This window comes from Lagopus muta, chromosome 22 (genome assembly GCF_023343835.1).
Source record: "Lagopus muta isolate bLagMut1 chromosome 22, bLagMut1 primary, whole genome shotgun sequence".
NCBI classification, from domain to species: domain Eukaryota; kingdom Metazoa; phylum Chordata; class Aves; order Galliformes; family Phasianidae; genus Lagopus; species Lagopus muta.
Window position 1 is genome coordinate 3,623,404 of NC_064454.1, and position 15,813 is coordinate 3,639,216.

Genomic DNA, 15,813 nt, shown 5'->3' on the forward strand with positions numbered 1-15,813 from the left:
AAAGAAGGAGTGAAGCTGGGGTGAAGGAGGCTGGAAAAGCAGGGCTGGGAGCAGAACCCGAGCCTGGCTGACGTGGGGTCAGAACCAGACATGGGATGGAGACTGGAGAAAACACACAGAGCAACGTGATTAGCACGAGTCCTGCTTCCAGGGACTGCCAGTGCCTCACAAAGGGAACAAAGCGGTGTTAAAAGGCAAAGATCTGAGATGAGCAGCCTCCCCTTCACAGCGAGAGGCTGCCAGCAAGCTGTGCATTGAACTCTTCACAGTGCATTTGCCTCTTGCGTTTTATCCAACTCCGGTAGGAACTCAGCAACTGCACAACAGCAGCGGCGCAGACCTCACCTGAGCACTGCTCAGCATGCTGGTTTCAAGTGAACAGTGAACTGCATTCTTTGATTCGCTTTTCATCTCACTCCACACCTTGCAAGGATCAGCCAGGCTGCTGTGCATAGTAGTCTGGTGGACACTTTGCTTGCAGCTTGTCCCAGTAAGACACGAAGAGAAGTCAGGAACTGGGCAGAGCCAGGTCCCAGGGGCTGCTGTGTGACACCGAGTAACAAATCTGCCTTTGCACCACAGGCTTGTCTGCTCACCAGCTCTGCTCGTGGGGTTTGTGCTGCTGTAATCCTTCACCCTCGTGGTCAGTTCCTATTTCTGCCCTCTGATCTTACAGAGCTGCTCTTATGATGACCACTCACCCCAGTAATGGCTGCCTTTTCAGGTCAAGGATTCTGTAGAATCCCACAGACCTTCCAGGCTGGGACCTCAGAGCAATTCACAAACAAGCTTATTATTCCACACCACAGAGAAACTGAGTCACGTAATCTTCTTCTAGTCACCACCGTGTTCCACTTACACTGGCCTAACTCCATTGACTTTGAGGTCATATTTTCCCTCCACCGGAAGAAATGACAATCAGCCCACAGAAGAAGGATGCGACTTCTTCCAGTGACAGCACGAGCGTGACAGGATAGGACCCAGGAGTCCCATCACACAGCCCTGTACTTAAACCACAACAGCTACGACTTTCCCTCCTGGGATCTAAATAATAACATCCTTCAAAACAAGATTTCCTCACTGATGAGCAGACAGCTCATATGCTCCCCTTATTAGCCTCCAGGGAACCTTCTGAAAGCCCTGAGTGCCTCCGGTTAGTTGTCTAAAGCACTGTGCTTTGCCTTAAGGGAAGACGAGGGCTTGTGCTCCTACACAAAGCTGAATCAGGCCCTTCTTGCACTCTGTAACAGTCAGAGCATGGTGCGCCTCAGTCCTAGCTAAATGTAACTCAAGAGACTATGCTATTCCTTCTGACTCTGTGGAGGTCTGCCACAGCAGTGTGTCACTGGCACAGCTGTGGGGTGAAGTTTGCCCAAGCCTGCTCAGGAAGGATTCTGCCTTTCCTACAAGCTCAGTCCCCCACCTGACACTGCAGAGCTGTCGCCTGTGTCCCAAAGCTCCCTCTGGTCCCACGTGCCTTCACAAAGCCTCTCTTCTTAGGCTGGTTTGGATGCTTAACTCTAGTGCTAATGAATCTGGCTGCAGGGGAGCAAAAGAAAAGTAGTTTGGGGTACTACAAACCAGCTACCTGCCCCTGCCTTACAAGCACAGCACACGCTTCAAGCAGTAGGATGCAGAGCCCGCTCCTGCCATGTGAGAGTTATGCAGAGCTAAAATGGGCTCACTGAGGTGAACACTCCAGCATCCAGATGCACAATTACCAGCAGATGTATGGCTGCAGAGCCCAAGAGGGTGTGCAATGTAGTGACTATTAATCAAGTCCTGCTTTTAGGCCACCAACTGCACGTGGGTTTGGGAGAGATATATTGCAAAAAGTGATGCTTGCCTAAAATAATCTCCAGAAACAAGCTTAAGCCTTTTTTTTTTCCCCTTCCATTTCAAAAACCCATCTGTGCAAGCAAAACGCTCTTCAGATTGTCAAACAGAAGGCAGACGAGCCTCTTCCCATCCCCATTCCTCCTCCAACAAACAGCTCTGTGGGGCAGCAAGGTGGGACGACTGCCCTGCAGGGCTGCTCTGCACAAAGAGGCCCCACGATACAAACCCCCAAGTAGCACAGCCCCCAGCTGCCATGCACCAATCACCCTGCTCTTCCTGCAGCAAGCACCGAGCACGCAGAGAGAAACAAAAAGGCAACCAGGAGCAGAAGGGCCTCTACCCGTCCTGGGAATGACTTACATTCAGCTTTGGCACAGATGAGGCAGGCAGTGGTGCAGTTAAAGAAGTTGAGGATTCCTGCCACGGCCACACTGATGTCAGTGTTGCTGGGATGGAGGTTGAGGGTGGTGAAGCGCTGGAGCTGCAGCTTCAGGAACTCTTCCGGTGCCACTCTGAAGTGAGGAACCTAAGTAGGGAAGAGAAAGAAGGAAACAGAATTAAGAGAATAGGAATAAAAACAAGCAGATTTACCATAAAGGACCTTTGGTGTGAAATGCACAGCATGCAGAAAGTGAAATATCCCAATAAAACTGCAGAAGTGTCACTGAAGTGAGGAGAGGAGGGCGGGATCTGTGCAATAGCAGAGGGAAATAATTATCACAGCAACAAGAAGCTGCGGGAAGGAGTAGATCAGGAAAAGTCTTGCTGAGCCACTCAGAGAAAGGCAATGGGGTTTGTGATTACAGCACAGGAAACCATTCTGGATGAGTTCAATGTAATTAGTCTGGGTACTAATTGTAGTCAGGCCCACCCTTCATTTTGGGCTCGCTGCCTGGGTGCATACGGAGGATGCTGTCAGGCAGTTGTACAGCCCGTGCTGCTCTGTGCTGCCCATCCACCTCTGCCTGCAGTCCCCATGTGCCACCAGGTAATTAGGAAAGATGAAGGGAGGAACAAGATGACCCTGCTCTGGTAAGGCTCAGGAGAGAGTGGAACAGCTGTGGCAGCCAGAAGCTTTGGGCTTTTTTGATCAGCAGAGGCAACAGGTGGTCATGCAGCACACAAGCTCCAGTCGAGCCATGGCCCTGAGCTCTAATAACGTTTATCATTAATAAAGCAGAGCAGGAGCACAATGCTGCCTGACCTGAGCCCTGCTGTAACCCTGCAACGCAGGAACCTGGGCACCAGGGTTCAGCCAAGCAATGACAGATAATGGCATTTTCCTTTTGCAGAGTGAATTATCTGGAAGATACTGAAGATAGAAAGGGAAACATCTGCTTCTGTTTCATTAGAGGACTGTCAAGTCCTGTTTTCTTCCATTATTAGCACTTCCAGAGACTATCATCCGTGCCTCCGATCTCTCTCCACTTGGGAAGGGCCATTAGTATGTTGTGATGGCTGCTGTACTGACGGCATAAACCGTTCGGTTAGCGACAGGAAAGTTGAAGAGCAATAAGCTGCTCTCTGCCTTGACCTGCAGCCCTCATCCCAGGCTCTGCTGCAGGGAGAGGAGCAGCCTGTAAGCAAATTCCTGTAAGCAGAGCAGACAGGGCAGCTCCAGCACCAGCCTGCTGATCACTCCTGGGAGCCAGATGGAGCCTGAGGCTTGCAGCAACGGCTGCTAACAGGGATGCAGCCACCAACTCGTGCTCAGCCCCGAGCCACCCCTCTTTCCCCAGGGCTCGGTCCCCTGCTCCACTCCTCCCTGTGCAGGAAGAAATGAAATCTGGAAGGAAAGGCAGGAGATGCAATGCAGGTGCACCTGCCAGCTTTCCCACGAGCTCCAGGTGAGCACAAGGCCAGACACCCTCCAGAGGTGCACCAGCAGCACATCCAGGATGCTCTTTCCATCACCTGGCAGAGGTCTGGAAGCACAACGTCTCTGGCTGTTTGCTATATTGCATTTAACACAACAGCACCAAGTGATGCTCCTGTGATATAAATCATAGGGAGTTTCTGCAGGTTTACATCACTAGGAGGGCAGCTGGGATCAAGCTCAAGAATCAAAAACCTTAGAAGTGTACTAGCACTCACCTTTCATTTCTGAAAAAGAGACTTAGATCAGAGACTCAGTTTGAATGTGAATTTTAGGGGAAAAACACTTGCAATCTGTTACTGCAGAGCTGCCTTTACCTGGAATGGAGCACATGCCTGGGACGTTTAACTGCAAGAAGCACTACAGAATACACTCCAGAGACTCATCATGCTGTAGCCCAGAGCACCAGCACTCACAGGCCTCCTCTATCTCCTCAACACTTCTGATTCTCATGGAACAAAGGACAGCACTCATTTGTGAATGCAAGTTATTTCCAGCACTCAGTTCAGGCACTCCCCTCGCTGGGAGGCTCCAGAGAGCATTCACTGAGTGGCTCAGATGTTATCTGGCTTTAAAGGGATGAACTATGAGAAGGGAACTCAATTTCTTCTCCCGTGAGCAGAGCTGGATCATTCTAAGACAGTTCAAGGCTTATAAAATACTAAATCAGGCACGTAGTCTGGACACAGCTATGAATTGCTTGCATCAGTGCAGCAGCAGCAAACAGAGAGGAGAGCAGCCCTCCAAAGGGATTCCAGGGTCTTTGCAGCCCTGTCAGCAGAGACATGGCTCACATTGGTGCTGCACGTGAGGGAAGCTGAAGGAAAAGGTGACAGAGATGAAAGCAAGGACAAGGGAGGCAGAAATGAGAGAGGAAATGGAAAGAGAAGAAGCTGCAAGAGTGCGAGCAATAAGGGAAGAGGTGATAAACCAAGCTGTCAGCTCTGATCATTAGGAGGCACAGCGGATCACAGGGAGCACTGTGCAGCAAACAGATGACTCCAGCAAGGCACCTCTGCCAGAGATGCCCTGGAGTGCTGCAGGCAGGTCGTTGCCCCCAGCTAAGGCAGGCAGCATCCCTGCTGCTGGGATACAGGGACAGGGGACACGGGATAGAGGGCACGTGGAGCTGCAGAGGGTTTGGGGAGCGTGAAGGAAAGGAGGGGGGTATGGCATAGGCCCACCCAGCATGGGACGTGTCCACTCACCTCTTTCTCCCCACAGATATTGCTGATAATGGAACTGGAGGCCGGGCTGGAGGAAGGCCCCAGGACGCCCACCACCCCTTTGGGAAGGATCTGGCACACTGTGGGCACAGAGAGAAGAAATTGCATTAGAATTTGCCCTGTTCCAACTGACAGAGATGCCAGCAGCACCTGCTTCACTCTGCTATGTGTACACACAATATACTTATTCCCTGCCTTCCCTCAAATCCGTCTGCTCCCTCTGACACCCAGCCCCTGACACCATCCTTCCCCAGCATCTCCGTACTCCATCTCAGCCCTCCCCACGTTCCATATCCTCCTCTCCAGCTCAGAACAAGGGTCTCTCTCTCAGAACTTTCCCATTTCCAGGCTCACCTATTGCACTCCAAGGGCGATGCTAAGCAAAGTTTATGGAAGGCACTAAACGCAGCAGTGACCCAGCTACAAAGCACGATCCAGCAGCAAACAAACTTGTCTGAATTTCTTCCCTCATCTTCTGCAGAGCTCAGTGGCAATAATAAGGAATCACATTACTGTTTTTCATTTCTGTTTTTTTTTTCTAGCACCAGTTAATCTTCTGGCTCCACGCCACCAAGGTTAGCAGGACAATAAAAAGGCCCTGACAAAATGAAGGAGTTAAATCTCTTTCCTCAAGCTTCCCGGGTTAAACCGCAACCTTTTGTCCTTTTAATTCCCAGCACAAATTCAGCTGAATGGAATTCCCCCAACGGCCCCAGCTGCAATCCCTGCCACTGCATCACCCAGAAATGCAGCTTCAGAGTGCTTGGCAGCACATTTTCCTGTAAAAGCTAAACCAACGTCTCCAAAAGCTGAGAAGATACTGCTTGTTTGGTATTGCACTGCTGGTCTGCCTCAGAGCGGTTCTTCCTCCAGGCTGACATGCTGGACAAGATTTTGTAGTGGCTGTAGAAAGTTAGATAGGTTCAACGGCTGGGAAAAGATACTGGGAAACTTCAAACCAGGACACGTGTTTTGTAGCAAAGAGAATTTATCACCAGGACTGGCACACTACAGAACAGAGCAGGTTTTCTGTCAGTTTCAGGCCTCAAGACTGGATGTGAGACGGGAGCTCATCATGTGCTCAGCAAGAGAACTGCTGCAGCTGTTTTCTGCAGGAGATCAGATCACTGAGGTGGCATTAGATGTCAGAAGTCTTCATGGCCTCATGGCTGGGATACGGAGCCACAAGCTGAGGATTTCATTTGTCACTCTGGGGACTTCCCATAGAATCACAGAATGGATTGGAAGTGACTCTTATAGGCCACCTGGTCCCACTCCCTGGAGTGAACGGGGACACCACAGCTCTATCAAGTGCTCAGAGCCCCATCCCCTGACCCTGAGTGTCTCCAGCAATGGGACACCGCTGCCCTGACTTCCTACAGAGGTGCCAATGACATGCAAACACCTTCTCTGGGGTTTTCCTTCCCCCCATGCTCTCTCTCCCTCCACCATCTCCATCTCCTACAGCACACAGAACAACACTTTTCTGTGGCATCTTCAAAGGAACGCAGCGCTCACTTTTTCTCCCTGCTTAAAATGTTATGAGCGCTTATCCCTCTTCAAGAAAATCCTTTCAGATGAGAACCCCAGCGACCCGCAAGCCCTGCATGCTGTCTCAGCAACACGCACAGCCCCGCTGGGTGCTCTGCAATTCAGTGCTTGGGCAGAAGGGGATGAGTGCTGCTCAACCACAGCTCATCAGGGCCAGAGTCCTGGGACGGATTTGGCTGTGGGTGCAGGACAAAGTTTGGCGAGCACTTGTCTTCTCATCTCGCCCATTGAGAACAAAAATCAGGTTAAGTAGCCATGGCAATGGAGTTGCAACAACTGCCAGAAGAAAAAGAACCCGCTCAGCCCTCCGAGGCCGAGGCGTTCAGTAGAATTAAAGGAAATGAATGGAAACAAAGTGGAGATGCCCAAGGCAAAGGCCTCGGCTGCACTGGGAGAGCTCTTGTAATCCAAACACATTTCCCATTTCAAACATCACCTGATGCTGTTAGCCTCCCCAGGGAGACCAGGCAGAACCCTGCTGCCGTGCAGCACTCAGACACATCCATCCAAGATCCTGCCTGGTCTTCGTGGATCAAACAACTCAAAACCCCACCGGACACCAGGCACCAAGATGACTTCTTGTGCATGTGAAAGCTGAAAGCCATCCACGTGGGTGCAATTCCACCCTCCCTGAGCATTACTCGTTTCCTGTGCTTTTCCACAGTCAAAGATCAACGTGTGCACACACACCCATCTGCTCACAGCCACCTCGGGGGGCTCAGGGCACTGCAGAAGCATTTACCCAAAGTCTCCCTGAACAAATCCTGGCTGTGTGCAGAGCACAGCATCTCCCTCCCTGCACTGATCCAGAGGCTCGCAACGGCACGTACAGACTTCTGCTTCTAATTGAAAGTAAACGAGCAGGGAAGGCATGCGATTACCTCAACATTTCTATGATTGCAAAACATATCAGAGGATCACGAATGGCCTCTCGTACAAAAAATGCCAACTGCATACACAGGCGATGCTATAGAGCACCATTCATCCATCCTACCAGCAACCTGCAGCCAGTCCCACAGCTGGAACTGCCTTATAGGTGAAATCCAACAGGATCACACATCTGCTGGGATCAGCACATCTGGGTGGACATGGAAACACTGGTGTGAATACACAGAACTCACTAAATGCTGACCTGCCCCCAGGATCATAGAATCACTGGAAAAGATCATTGAAGATCATCAAGTCCGACCATAAAGACGTTTGGATAAACAATGGAATGATGCTTAGAAGATGAATGCTGGCTGCTCTCCCTGGGCACTGAAAGCAACAGGGTGTTTTAGATAAAGACACGTTTAACGAGCTGGTTTGGGTCTCCATAAAAGGAGCTGAAACGTCAAACAGAGACTGCAAGCAAGCTTTGCTTCTAATGGGAAAACAGCTTTCACTACAAACTCGTTTCAAAACAGAGGACTTTACGGATGTCACCGATGGGAACAGTCAGTGTTTGTCTTCATTCACATCCAAAACTGAAATAGCAAACCATGCATGAATGCGATTAAGACTGACTCATGCTGTACCTGCTGCAGGGAGCATGATGCTGCAGTCCCTCACACTGAGATGCACTGAGTCAGTCCAGGGAACGGGGAAGGGAAATGGCTCAGTGCTACGCTAAAAGCCTTTCTCACAGCCCTAATTGCACACAGGATCACTGATGGGACGTCATAGCTTCGCTCCTGGAGCGGTCAGCAAGGCATGCAGGCTGCGACAGTCAGGGATGAGCTCAGGGGGTGAGACTGGAGAACAGTATGATTAAACAGCTAACTGCTCTGCAGTCACAGGTTGACACATCTAAACTGCTTTTATTAACGTGACGTGTGCTAACGAACATCAGCAGCATGTTAAAGCTGCGAGGTCGGATATTGGAGAGCCATGGAAGTCCTGAAATCTCCACTAAGGGAAGGGACTCTGCTCCGCCAGCAGTATAAATCAGGAGTAACTCCTGTGACATTAATAGCAGAGTCACACAGAATCCAGATTTTTCTTGTTGTAAGAAACGCTCCAAGATGTTTTTCCCTCTGAAAGAAAGGCAAATAACGTTGCAAAATTCTGTGAATCCTCACTTTACCAAAATCAAATTGTTTTGCTCCGCTTTCTACTCCTTACGCACTTTAATCAAAGTAAAGAAAACAAAGAAAATCACCTCGAGGTAGAAATTCAAAATGGAAAATTGCCTCTTCCTCGTTTATCCCATTACCCACCTTCTCCCCAAACACCACGCTCGCTGCAAACAACCATTTCTTGCACAATACTTCCCCTCAGCACACGGGTATTCTTCTGCTTGAAAAACACACCGACAGAGCAGTCCCTGAGCGATGGCACAAAGCAATCTGGCTGCTGCTTCCCGCAATCCCTCAGCCAAGATAATTGCAACACCGTGATGAGCAAGAAAGGGAGAAGAACGGACTCCTTCAAAGGCACAGCGGGGTATGGCAAGCTGGCAGTGCTCTGCTTTCCTAAGGAGGTGCTGGGATGGCTTTGGGGGCAAACTGCAGACAGCCTGGAGAACACAGACCGTTTCCCCATCCCTCCTGCAATCCTACAGGTGACCCCGCAGCGAGACGGGGTTTGAGCAGATGGGAAACAGACACAAAGAGACGATGGATCCGAAAGGATGGAGGGCTGCTTGTTTTAAGCAGTGCTGCACGTGGCGGTTCCACCCAGGCTGCCTCGCAGGCTCTATAAATAGGCGCACAGGTACTTGCTGAAATGCACTTTATTAACTGAACGTGTCTATAAATAATGCAAACACTAATTGAGGAAATGGAAGCGCAGCCTTCCCGGGATGCTCTGCAGATACACAGCCCCGGAACCAAGAGCTGCAGGGAAACACATCTAAAATCCCTGTTATTTAAATGATTCCTCCAGCATTTCCAAGACCACTGGTTATTAAAAAACACATAGCCCTCCTCTGAACTCAATGTTGTCTCACAACTGATCCTAAAAGGAAGTTATTGCATCCCAAAGCATTTTTCCCTCTTAAGGAAGAAGCTACTACAGATCCTTGTGGCTTTGTCGCTCCCAGTTGCTCTGTGGGATGGAATCCATCGAGGATGCTTTACTCCTCATTGTGCTGTTAACACATCAGGCAGCGCCAGGATCACCGACTGCAACGACCTGCTTGCATGGAGGGATGTTACTGCAACATGGGAGGCGGCCGCTATTCAGAAATAGCTCTTTCCAATCCACAGGACTTCAAACACCACTTGAAAATTCCATTTTGTGTAAACAAATCCACTGCCAATCTACAGCACCGAGAAAGCCATCATGTTAGCTGACACATGGCGTTCCGCAGGGCTTTAAAAATAACTTAATTGCACGGAACTTGCCCAGAGTCTCTTATTTGCACGCCATCAAGGAGCATCACCTCCCGTATCATTGCTTCTGCTTATTGACACGCAGATTAAAGAAAATAACTCGTCCCAGGCTGCTGAGCCAAGTGACGGCAATGCTGGTGGGGGACCTGGTGCCAAGCCTACAGCAGAACAACACTCCTCAGCCTGAGCAGCAGCGGGAGGCAGAGCCCCGTGGGGCAGGAGAGCCCTGCAGGGTACTCACTGGTTTCCGCCGTCTCATACTCGCTGTCCCGCAGCAGCTCAAAGATGTCCACCTCCACCTTGGCCTTCCCCAGGCGCTCGGGCGCTCGGTTGATGCGGTTCTTGGCCAGGGTGATGGAGAGCCGCTCCCCCCGGCTGCACTCCATGGGGTCATCCAGGATGGCGGCTGTGGGGGCAGAGCACAGTCGTTAGGCTTGGTGGGGCGCCCCACATCCCATCGCCTCCCCAAAACCCGCACTGCAGCAGCAGCACCGCGCTCCTGCCACGTCCTCCCTCCCGCAGCTTCGCCCACCTCCAGCTCTCGCCAGACAAGTGGGTGTGAAGTCTGCAGCAGCGCTGTGCTACTCACGTTGTGCTGCCCATGCTGCAGCCCTCCTGGAGCACGGCACCCAGCTGTGCCCTGCAGCACCCGCCTGAATGCTGCCCCCCATCCCAGCACGCAAATAATGAAACAACATCCCCAAACAGCCTGGTTTTATTCATGAGGAAGCGTTGGTACGGTGCCGAAATCGGCGCTGATAGCGGGAGTATTTTGGGAAGCACGTGGGCAGCCGTGGGAGGGAAGGGACAAATATTTTTCAAACAGAAAGCACTCGACTCCTGAACTCAGCTCCTGGGCCCACCCACTGAAAGCTGCGTTAGGCAGAGGGAGATGGAGAGTGGGATTATTGTTATTTCCGTGACGGAAGGCAAAAAGCAATCGGAGCCGAGCGTAAATCGCAGTGCTGGCACTGCCCCCACAGCTCCAGGTACGGGGGGGTTTCCTCCAGGACACTGCTTTTCCCTATGGGCTGTGCTTAGAAAGGCACCCATGGCCTCGTCCCCTTCCTAACATCACTCCAAAGGGAGCAAATGCCATTCAGAAGTGCGAACAAAGCACGGATTAGTGGGGCTCTGCTGGTCTGTGTGCATGCTAACGCCTTGAATTGCACCAGTGCTGTTTTCTCCCCATTTTCTTCTTACCCTTCTTTACCCAGCTCTGCATTTTTCAAACTCGGGAGCACGCAGAGCTCATTAGAAAATGCAGGAGGGACTGCAGCACAGCCATAGGTAAAAGGAAAACCATCTGCTTTGAGGGGACAGACATACCTGGACTCCAGGATGGCATCTGAGCAGTCCTGTTATCCAGACGACTTAAGGGACAGCTAAGAAATTCACCCTTCTGCACCAGAAAACAAACCTCATGGATGGTGGCCAGGCACCAGCAATGCTGGCGAAGCCCACACCAACCCAACTGCAGCCCAGTGCCTCTCTCCCTGTTTTTATGGGAACAGGGCCGAACTAAGAGCCAAGAAAGGATGCAGCGATGCTTCTCGTGGAGGACATGCAGATGTCTGGGTGAGCACCACGTAACACCTCCGCTATCTGCAGAGCTGGGGCCGTTCATCTTGGCCTCATTATGCACAAAGGTTGTGCTTTTCCTCTGAGGCCGGGAGCACGGATGGCCAGAGTTCAGATGTTGATACGGTCGGCGACCATTTCCAATTACAAAGAAGTTGGGAAAGGAAGGCGCCCCAGCAAGCAGCTCGCTTTCCAGGAAAGGGTAAAGCAAAGCTCTCGTGCTGCCGAGCATCGCAATGCCTCCAGCTGCCAGGAGCTGACCCAGCAGAATGGAGGGGAGCGGCGTCAGCGCTCTCGCACTCATTATTCTGCACTTTAGAGGCTCAGAAATCACAACGCCGGACGACGCCTCCAAGCACACGCTTCAATCACCAGTTTCTAAAGCTCCCTTCAACGAATGCATAGTTAACTGTATTTTAAAACCGAAAGAGGCGAAAACTGAAGCGTTTCAAATAATTTCCCCAGGTCACCGAAGCACAAATGTTTGCACAACGATACGACGCCTCTATTCAGGTTGTTATCGGGTTGTGGAGGTGGGGTTTTTTTTCAGTTTTCCTTTTGGAAAATACAGAAAATTCCTTTTATGATGAAAAAAAACCCCACCCAACCTATTCAATTCTGGTTGGATCTGAGCTTCGTAGCTCACATTAAGGGCAAACCCCACAGTGCCACCATGGATGGTGGCACCATCCTGACCCACTGACCCCACGGCAGCGCTCGGTCATTTTGGGAGCCTGGTTAGTGTTAACTAGACCTTAAACCAGTCCCCAGGATGGACTGGGTAACGAGATGAAGCTCATCTTTATGCATGAGACCTCGCAGATGGAAAAGGTCGTTTAAAGTTTGAAAAAGGTTGGTTTTAAAACTTCATGTCTTGGGACGCAGCACATCTAATAGCGGCATCATTAAGTATGAACGAAAATCTTTACATAAATTCCCTTTCATCTACTCCTGTCTATTAAATATGGGAAGCGGCATCAAGTACGTCTTTAATCCTGGAAAACTTACAGCAAAGTCTTTGAACTTCGTTGGCCTCAAAAATCACTTCTCTGTTCCCCGTCATAATAACATCCCCAAATCTCGACCGCCTTCTCTATGAATGATGGGGAAAATACTGGGAGGATGGGAGGAGCAGAGGGGATGGCGATGGATGCCTGATGAGGGCGGTGGGATCCCACAGGGATGGGGAAGCAGCCCCAGGAGGGGGCAGTGGGGAGTGAGGTGCTGCGATCTCCTGGGAGGAGATGGCTGCAGATGTCTTATCCCATGGGATGTTCCAATCCTGATGGATAAATTTCCTTGTTACACTAACAATTCCTATTGTCGACCACATGCACAGGTTTTCTTTGCAGCTAACACAAAGCCCACCAATGCCAGAGGCTGTAGATCAGAAGAGTTTGTTGCTTTGGACAGGCACTGAAAGTAGCCAGGTTACAGTTGCTCAGGATTCAAGCATGAGCAACTTCTCAATTATAAACCCCATCAAGCACAGATTTCAAATTAAACACTCCAAGTGAAGGATTGAACAAGAACCAGAAGAAGGAAAGTGTTACTGGGTGTTTCACACAGGCAGTGCCCTCTGAGAGCAGATCCATCACCTCTCCCACCACTCACCTGCCCTGCCCCCAGCCCTCAGGGGCACATGGGCAGCAGAGGGGCAATGAAGCAGCGATGCAATTCCTTAGCCCCACAGCATGGGCATGCTTGGCTGCCCTGCTGGGTGTGAATGGCACCGGGCTGTGGCATCTCATTGCCCTTCAGCAGAGCGCAGCACGATGAGAGGCCGATGCTCTCCTCTCGCCATAAGGATTCTCTCCAGGAGGACAAAGGACACACGTTCTGCTGAGCAGCTCAGCCCCACTCCTCAGCACAGAGCTGACGGCGGACAGGCAGTGCTGTCAGCAGTGCTCTCAGCGATGCAGACAGCTGTCTTCTGCAGCCATGCTCTGACACAGCAGCTCGCCCTATGAGATGCAGCAGCCAGCTCACAGACACCCAGATCCAGGCTCTCCCCCTCAGCTGGCTCTCAAGCAGTGCTACAGGAGCACAGAGCTTCCTTCCCCCGGTGCAGCAGCGCTCCGTCCATCGCCCACCAGCACCCAACGAAGCAGCATTCATGGGGCAGCTCCATGGGGCAGATGTTACGAGGAGCTTTGAGCGCTGCCACAGCAATCTGCGCTCAGCTGACCTTTCCCTGTTAACTTCATTAAGCGTGGTTACATTTCCTCAGATGCTTTTCACGACATTAAGACGTAAAGCAATGCTCAGAAGCACAGCTGCCTCCTCACTCTGGTGTAGGTTCAGCAAAGCCCTGGCTTGGCACAGCCCACAGCCTGTCCCTCCGAGGCAAAAAGCCACAAAGTCACCTACAGGATTTCTCAGGTCTCTCTTCTAACAGGTTAAAATCACACCCCCAGTCTGCCCCACTTGATACCGCAAGCACAGACTTCAAGCTCTCCATATTCTGTTCCCATCAACCAGACACACACCCAGCCCAGTCCCAAACCCATGAACCTCCAGACCCAAATTGACCATTGATAACCGCAGAACGGCCACGTTTTGCTCTGCTCAGCACCAACCCTTCAGCTGCCGCTACAAGGAGCGATAAGGAATGTGCAGATTCCCCATCATGGGATGCCAAGCCCGGCTCCAGCATTGGAATGGGTGGGATTATGTTTCTGTTATCAGCTCTGAAGTGCTGCTTAAAAACAAAATCAGGAGTCGTCAATACGCTGCCCCTGAAAGGAAGGAGGATCTCACTGAGGAATAAGGAAAACTAAAAACATAAACTCTCTCCTTCACAGACAAAGGGACCTGATAACGTCTGTCTGATCAGGGGACCAGAGGGCTATTTATTGCTCTTGGCCAACACTGGAAATCTGCATTTAAATGGAGCTTCCCTCTCATTTCTGCTATCCAGAGAGAGTGAATTCAAGAGAGAAGGGGAAGGGAGATGTGATAAAAACAGCTCAGGGCTTTAGTTCCTCCTGCTTGAAATGCAGCCTCTATTCTCTTCTTTAATAATTGCTTTGTGTACACAATATCAGAATGGCATTCTGTAGGACGGCAGCTTCCTGCAAGACAGATGCTGCTCTCTTTTCCCTTTCCCAGCGTGGGGAGAGTTCGCTTTGCATCCCAGCTGGCACTGTCCCTCACAGGGTGGATCTCCTCTCCTTCTGCACCTTATTGAGGAGATGGGAGCAGAGGGATGAGGATAGGGATGAAATGGAAATGCCATATCCAGATGTGAAGCTCTCTTCTTGCACAGGAGCACGGCAGCACACTGAGCCCCTGGCAAAGCACCCAGTGCTCCTGCTGGCTTCTGCAGAGTCAGGTTGGAGGCACGTGCAGCTGTGGATAAAGTCCTGAGCTGCGGATTGCAATCATGCCTTTGTGCCCTGCTAAGTCCTGTTTAATCCCTCAAAAAGCCTGTCAAGAGACTTCCCACCAACGGGGGAGAAAAAAGCAGGGAGAAGTAAAGATGAGTGATTTCACCTTCCTGAGGCGTAGGTGAGGCTGGGGATGAACAGTTGTGGGGGGATGGGGATGCTGGAGGCTGTGGGTGGGTCAGGTGGAAGCACCACCAGGATGGGCTCCAACCTCCACGAGCACCCATTTCCTCCACATCTTCCCAACCAGTCTGCAGTCTGCCACACAATTCCAGCTCCTGGATGGACATTTCCCCCTACCCACACACAATTGCTAGTAGTGCCTGCATTTTGTTGCCTTAGGAAACCAGCCCAAAACCACCGACGTTTGGAACGTGGTTTTCTGCCTGTCTTCTGCTTCAGTAACGCCAAGCTGAGCTGTGCTTCAAGAAGAAGAATTTCAGCCCATTTTTGTGGTCCCCAGTGACCAGCTGCAGCTGTGGTTTTCAGGAGGAGAGCAATGGGAAGCCCTGCTGGGGCCGGCACGCTCAGCAAGCCCAGGAAAGGAGAAAGATCTTAATTAAGTCAGTGGAGAGCATCAATACAAGAAAAACAACCACACAACCCCCAGGTGCCACTGCCAGGCGAACCGAAAGAACGACAAAGGAAGAAACAACGTGTAAAATCCTGAGCTTAAATATATAAAGAAAATAATAATAATAAATCCAACAAACAAATGGGAAAAATCCACCCGGATTTACGGCTATCGTCACAGAGAGATGGCAACGCACACCGTGGCCATGGGACTCTGTGGGACAGAGGCTGCAGACCCCCCAGTGACACAGGATGCTTTCCTGGTCACGTACACACCATAAAGCATGTCCTGTACCTACAGACAGATCATCACAGCAGCACAGGGCTCCGTCCCGGGGGTGGCAGCTGTATTTCAGTGGCAGCCAAGGCTATTCCAGTGTGCACACAGCTCTGCAGCACTCTGGGGTTTACTGATTGACAGTGACGGAAGGAGAGCAACATTTCCAACACTGACACTTTGTGGA

At 51.0% G+C, this 15,813-nt stretch overlaps 1 protein-coding gene across 9 annotated transcripts in view; it reads right to left on the reverse strand.

Moving 5' to 3' along the window:
• GRIK4 (glutamate ionotropic receptor kainate type subunit 4) overlaps positions 1 to 15,813 on the reverse strand; it is a 123,827-nt gene that overhangs the window by 43,348 nt on the left and 64,666 nt on the right. For all 9 annotated transcript variants that reach the window (XM_048968462.1, XM_048968463.1, XM_048968468.1 and 6 more), the window contains 3 exons: positions 10,048 to 10,212; positions 4,924 to 5,021; positions 2,200 to 2,365 (listed from right to left, as the gene is read on the reverse strand). In XM_048968462.1, the coding sequence (XP_048824419.1) occupies positions 2,200 to 2,365; positions 4,924 to 5,021; positions 10,048 to 10,212 (429 nt within the window). The remainder of the gene's footprint in view (positions 1 to 2,199; positions 2,366 to 4,923; positions 5,022 to 10,047; positions 10,213 to 15,813) is intronic.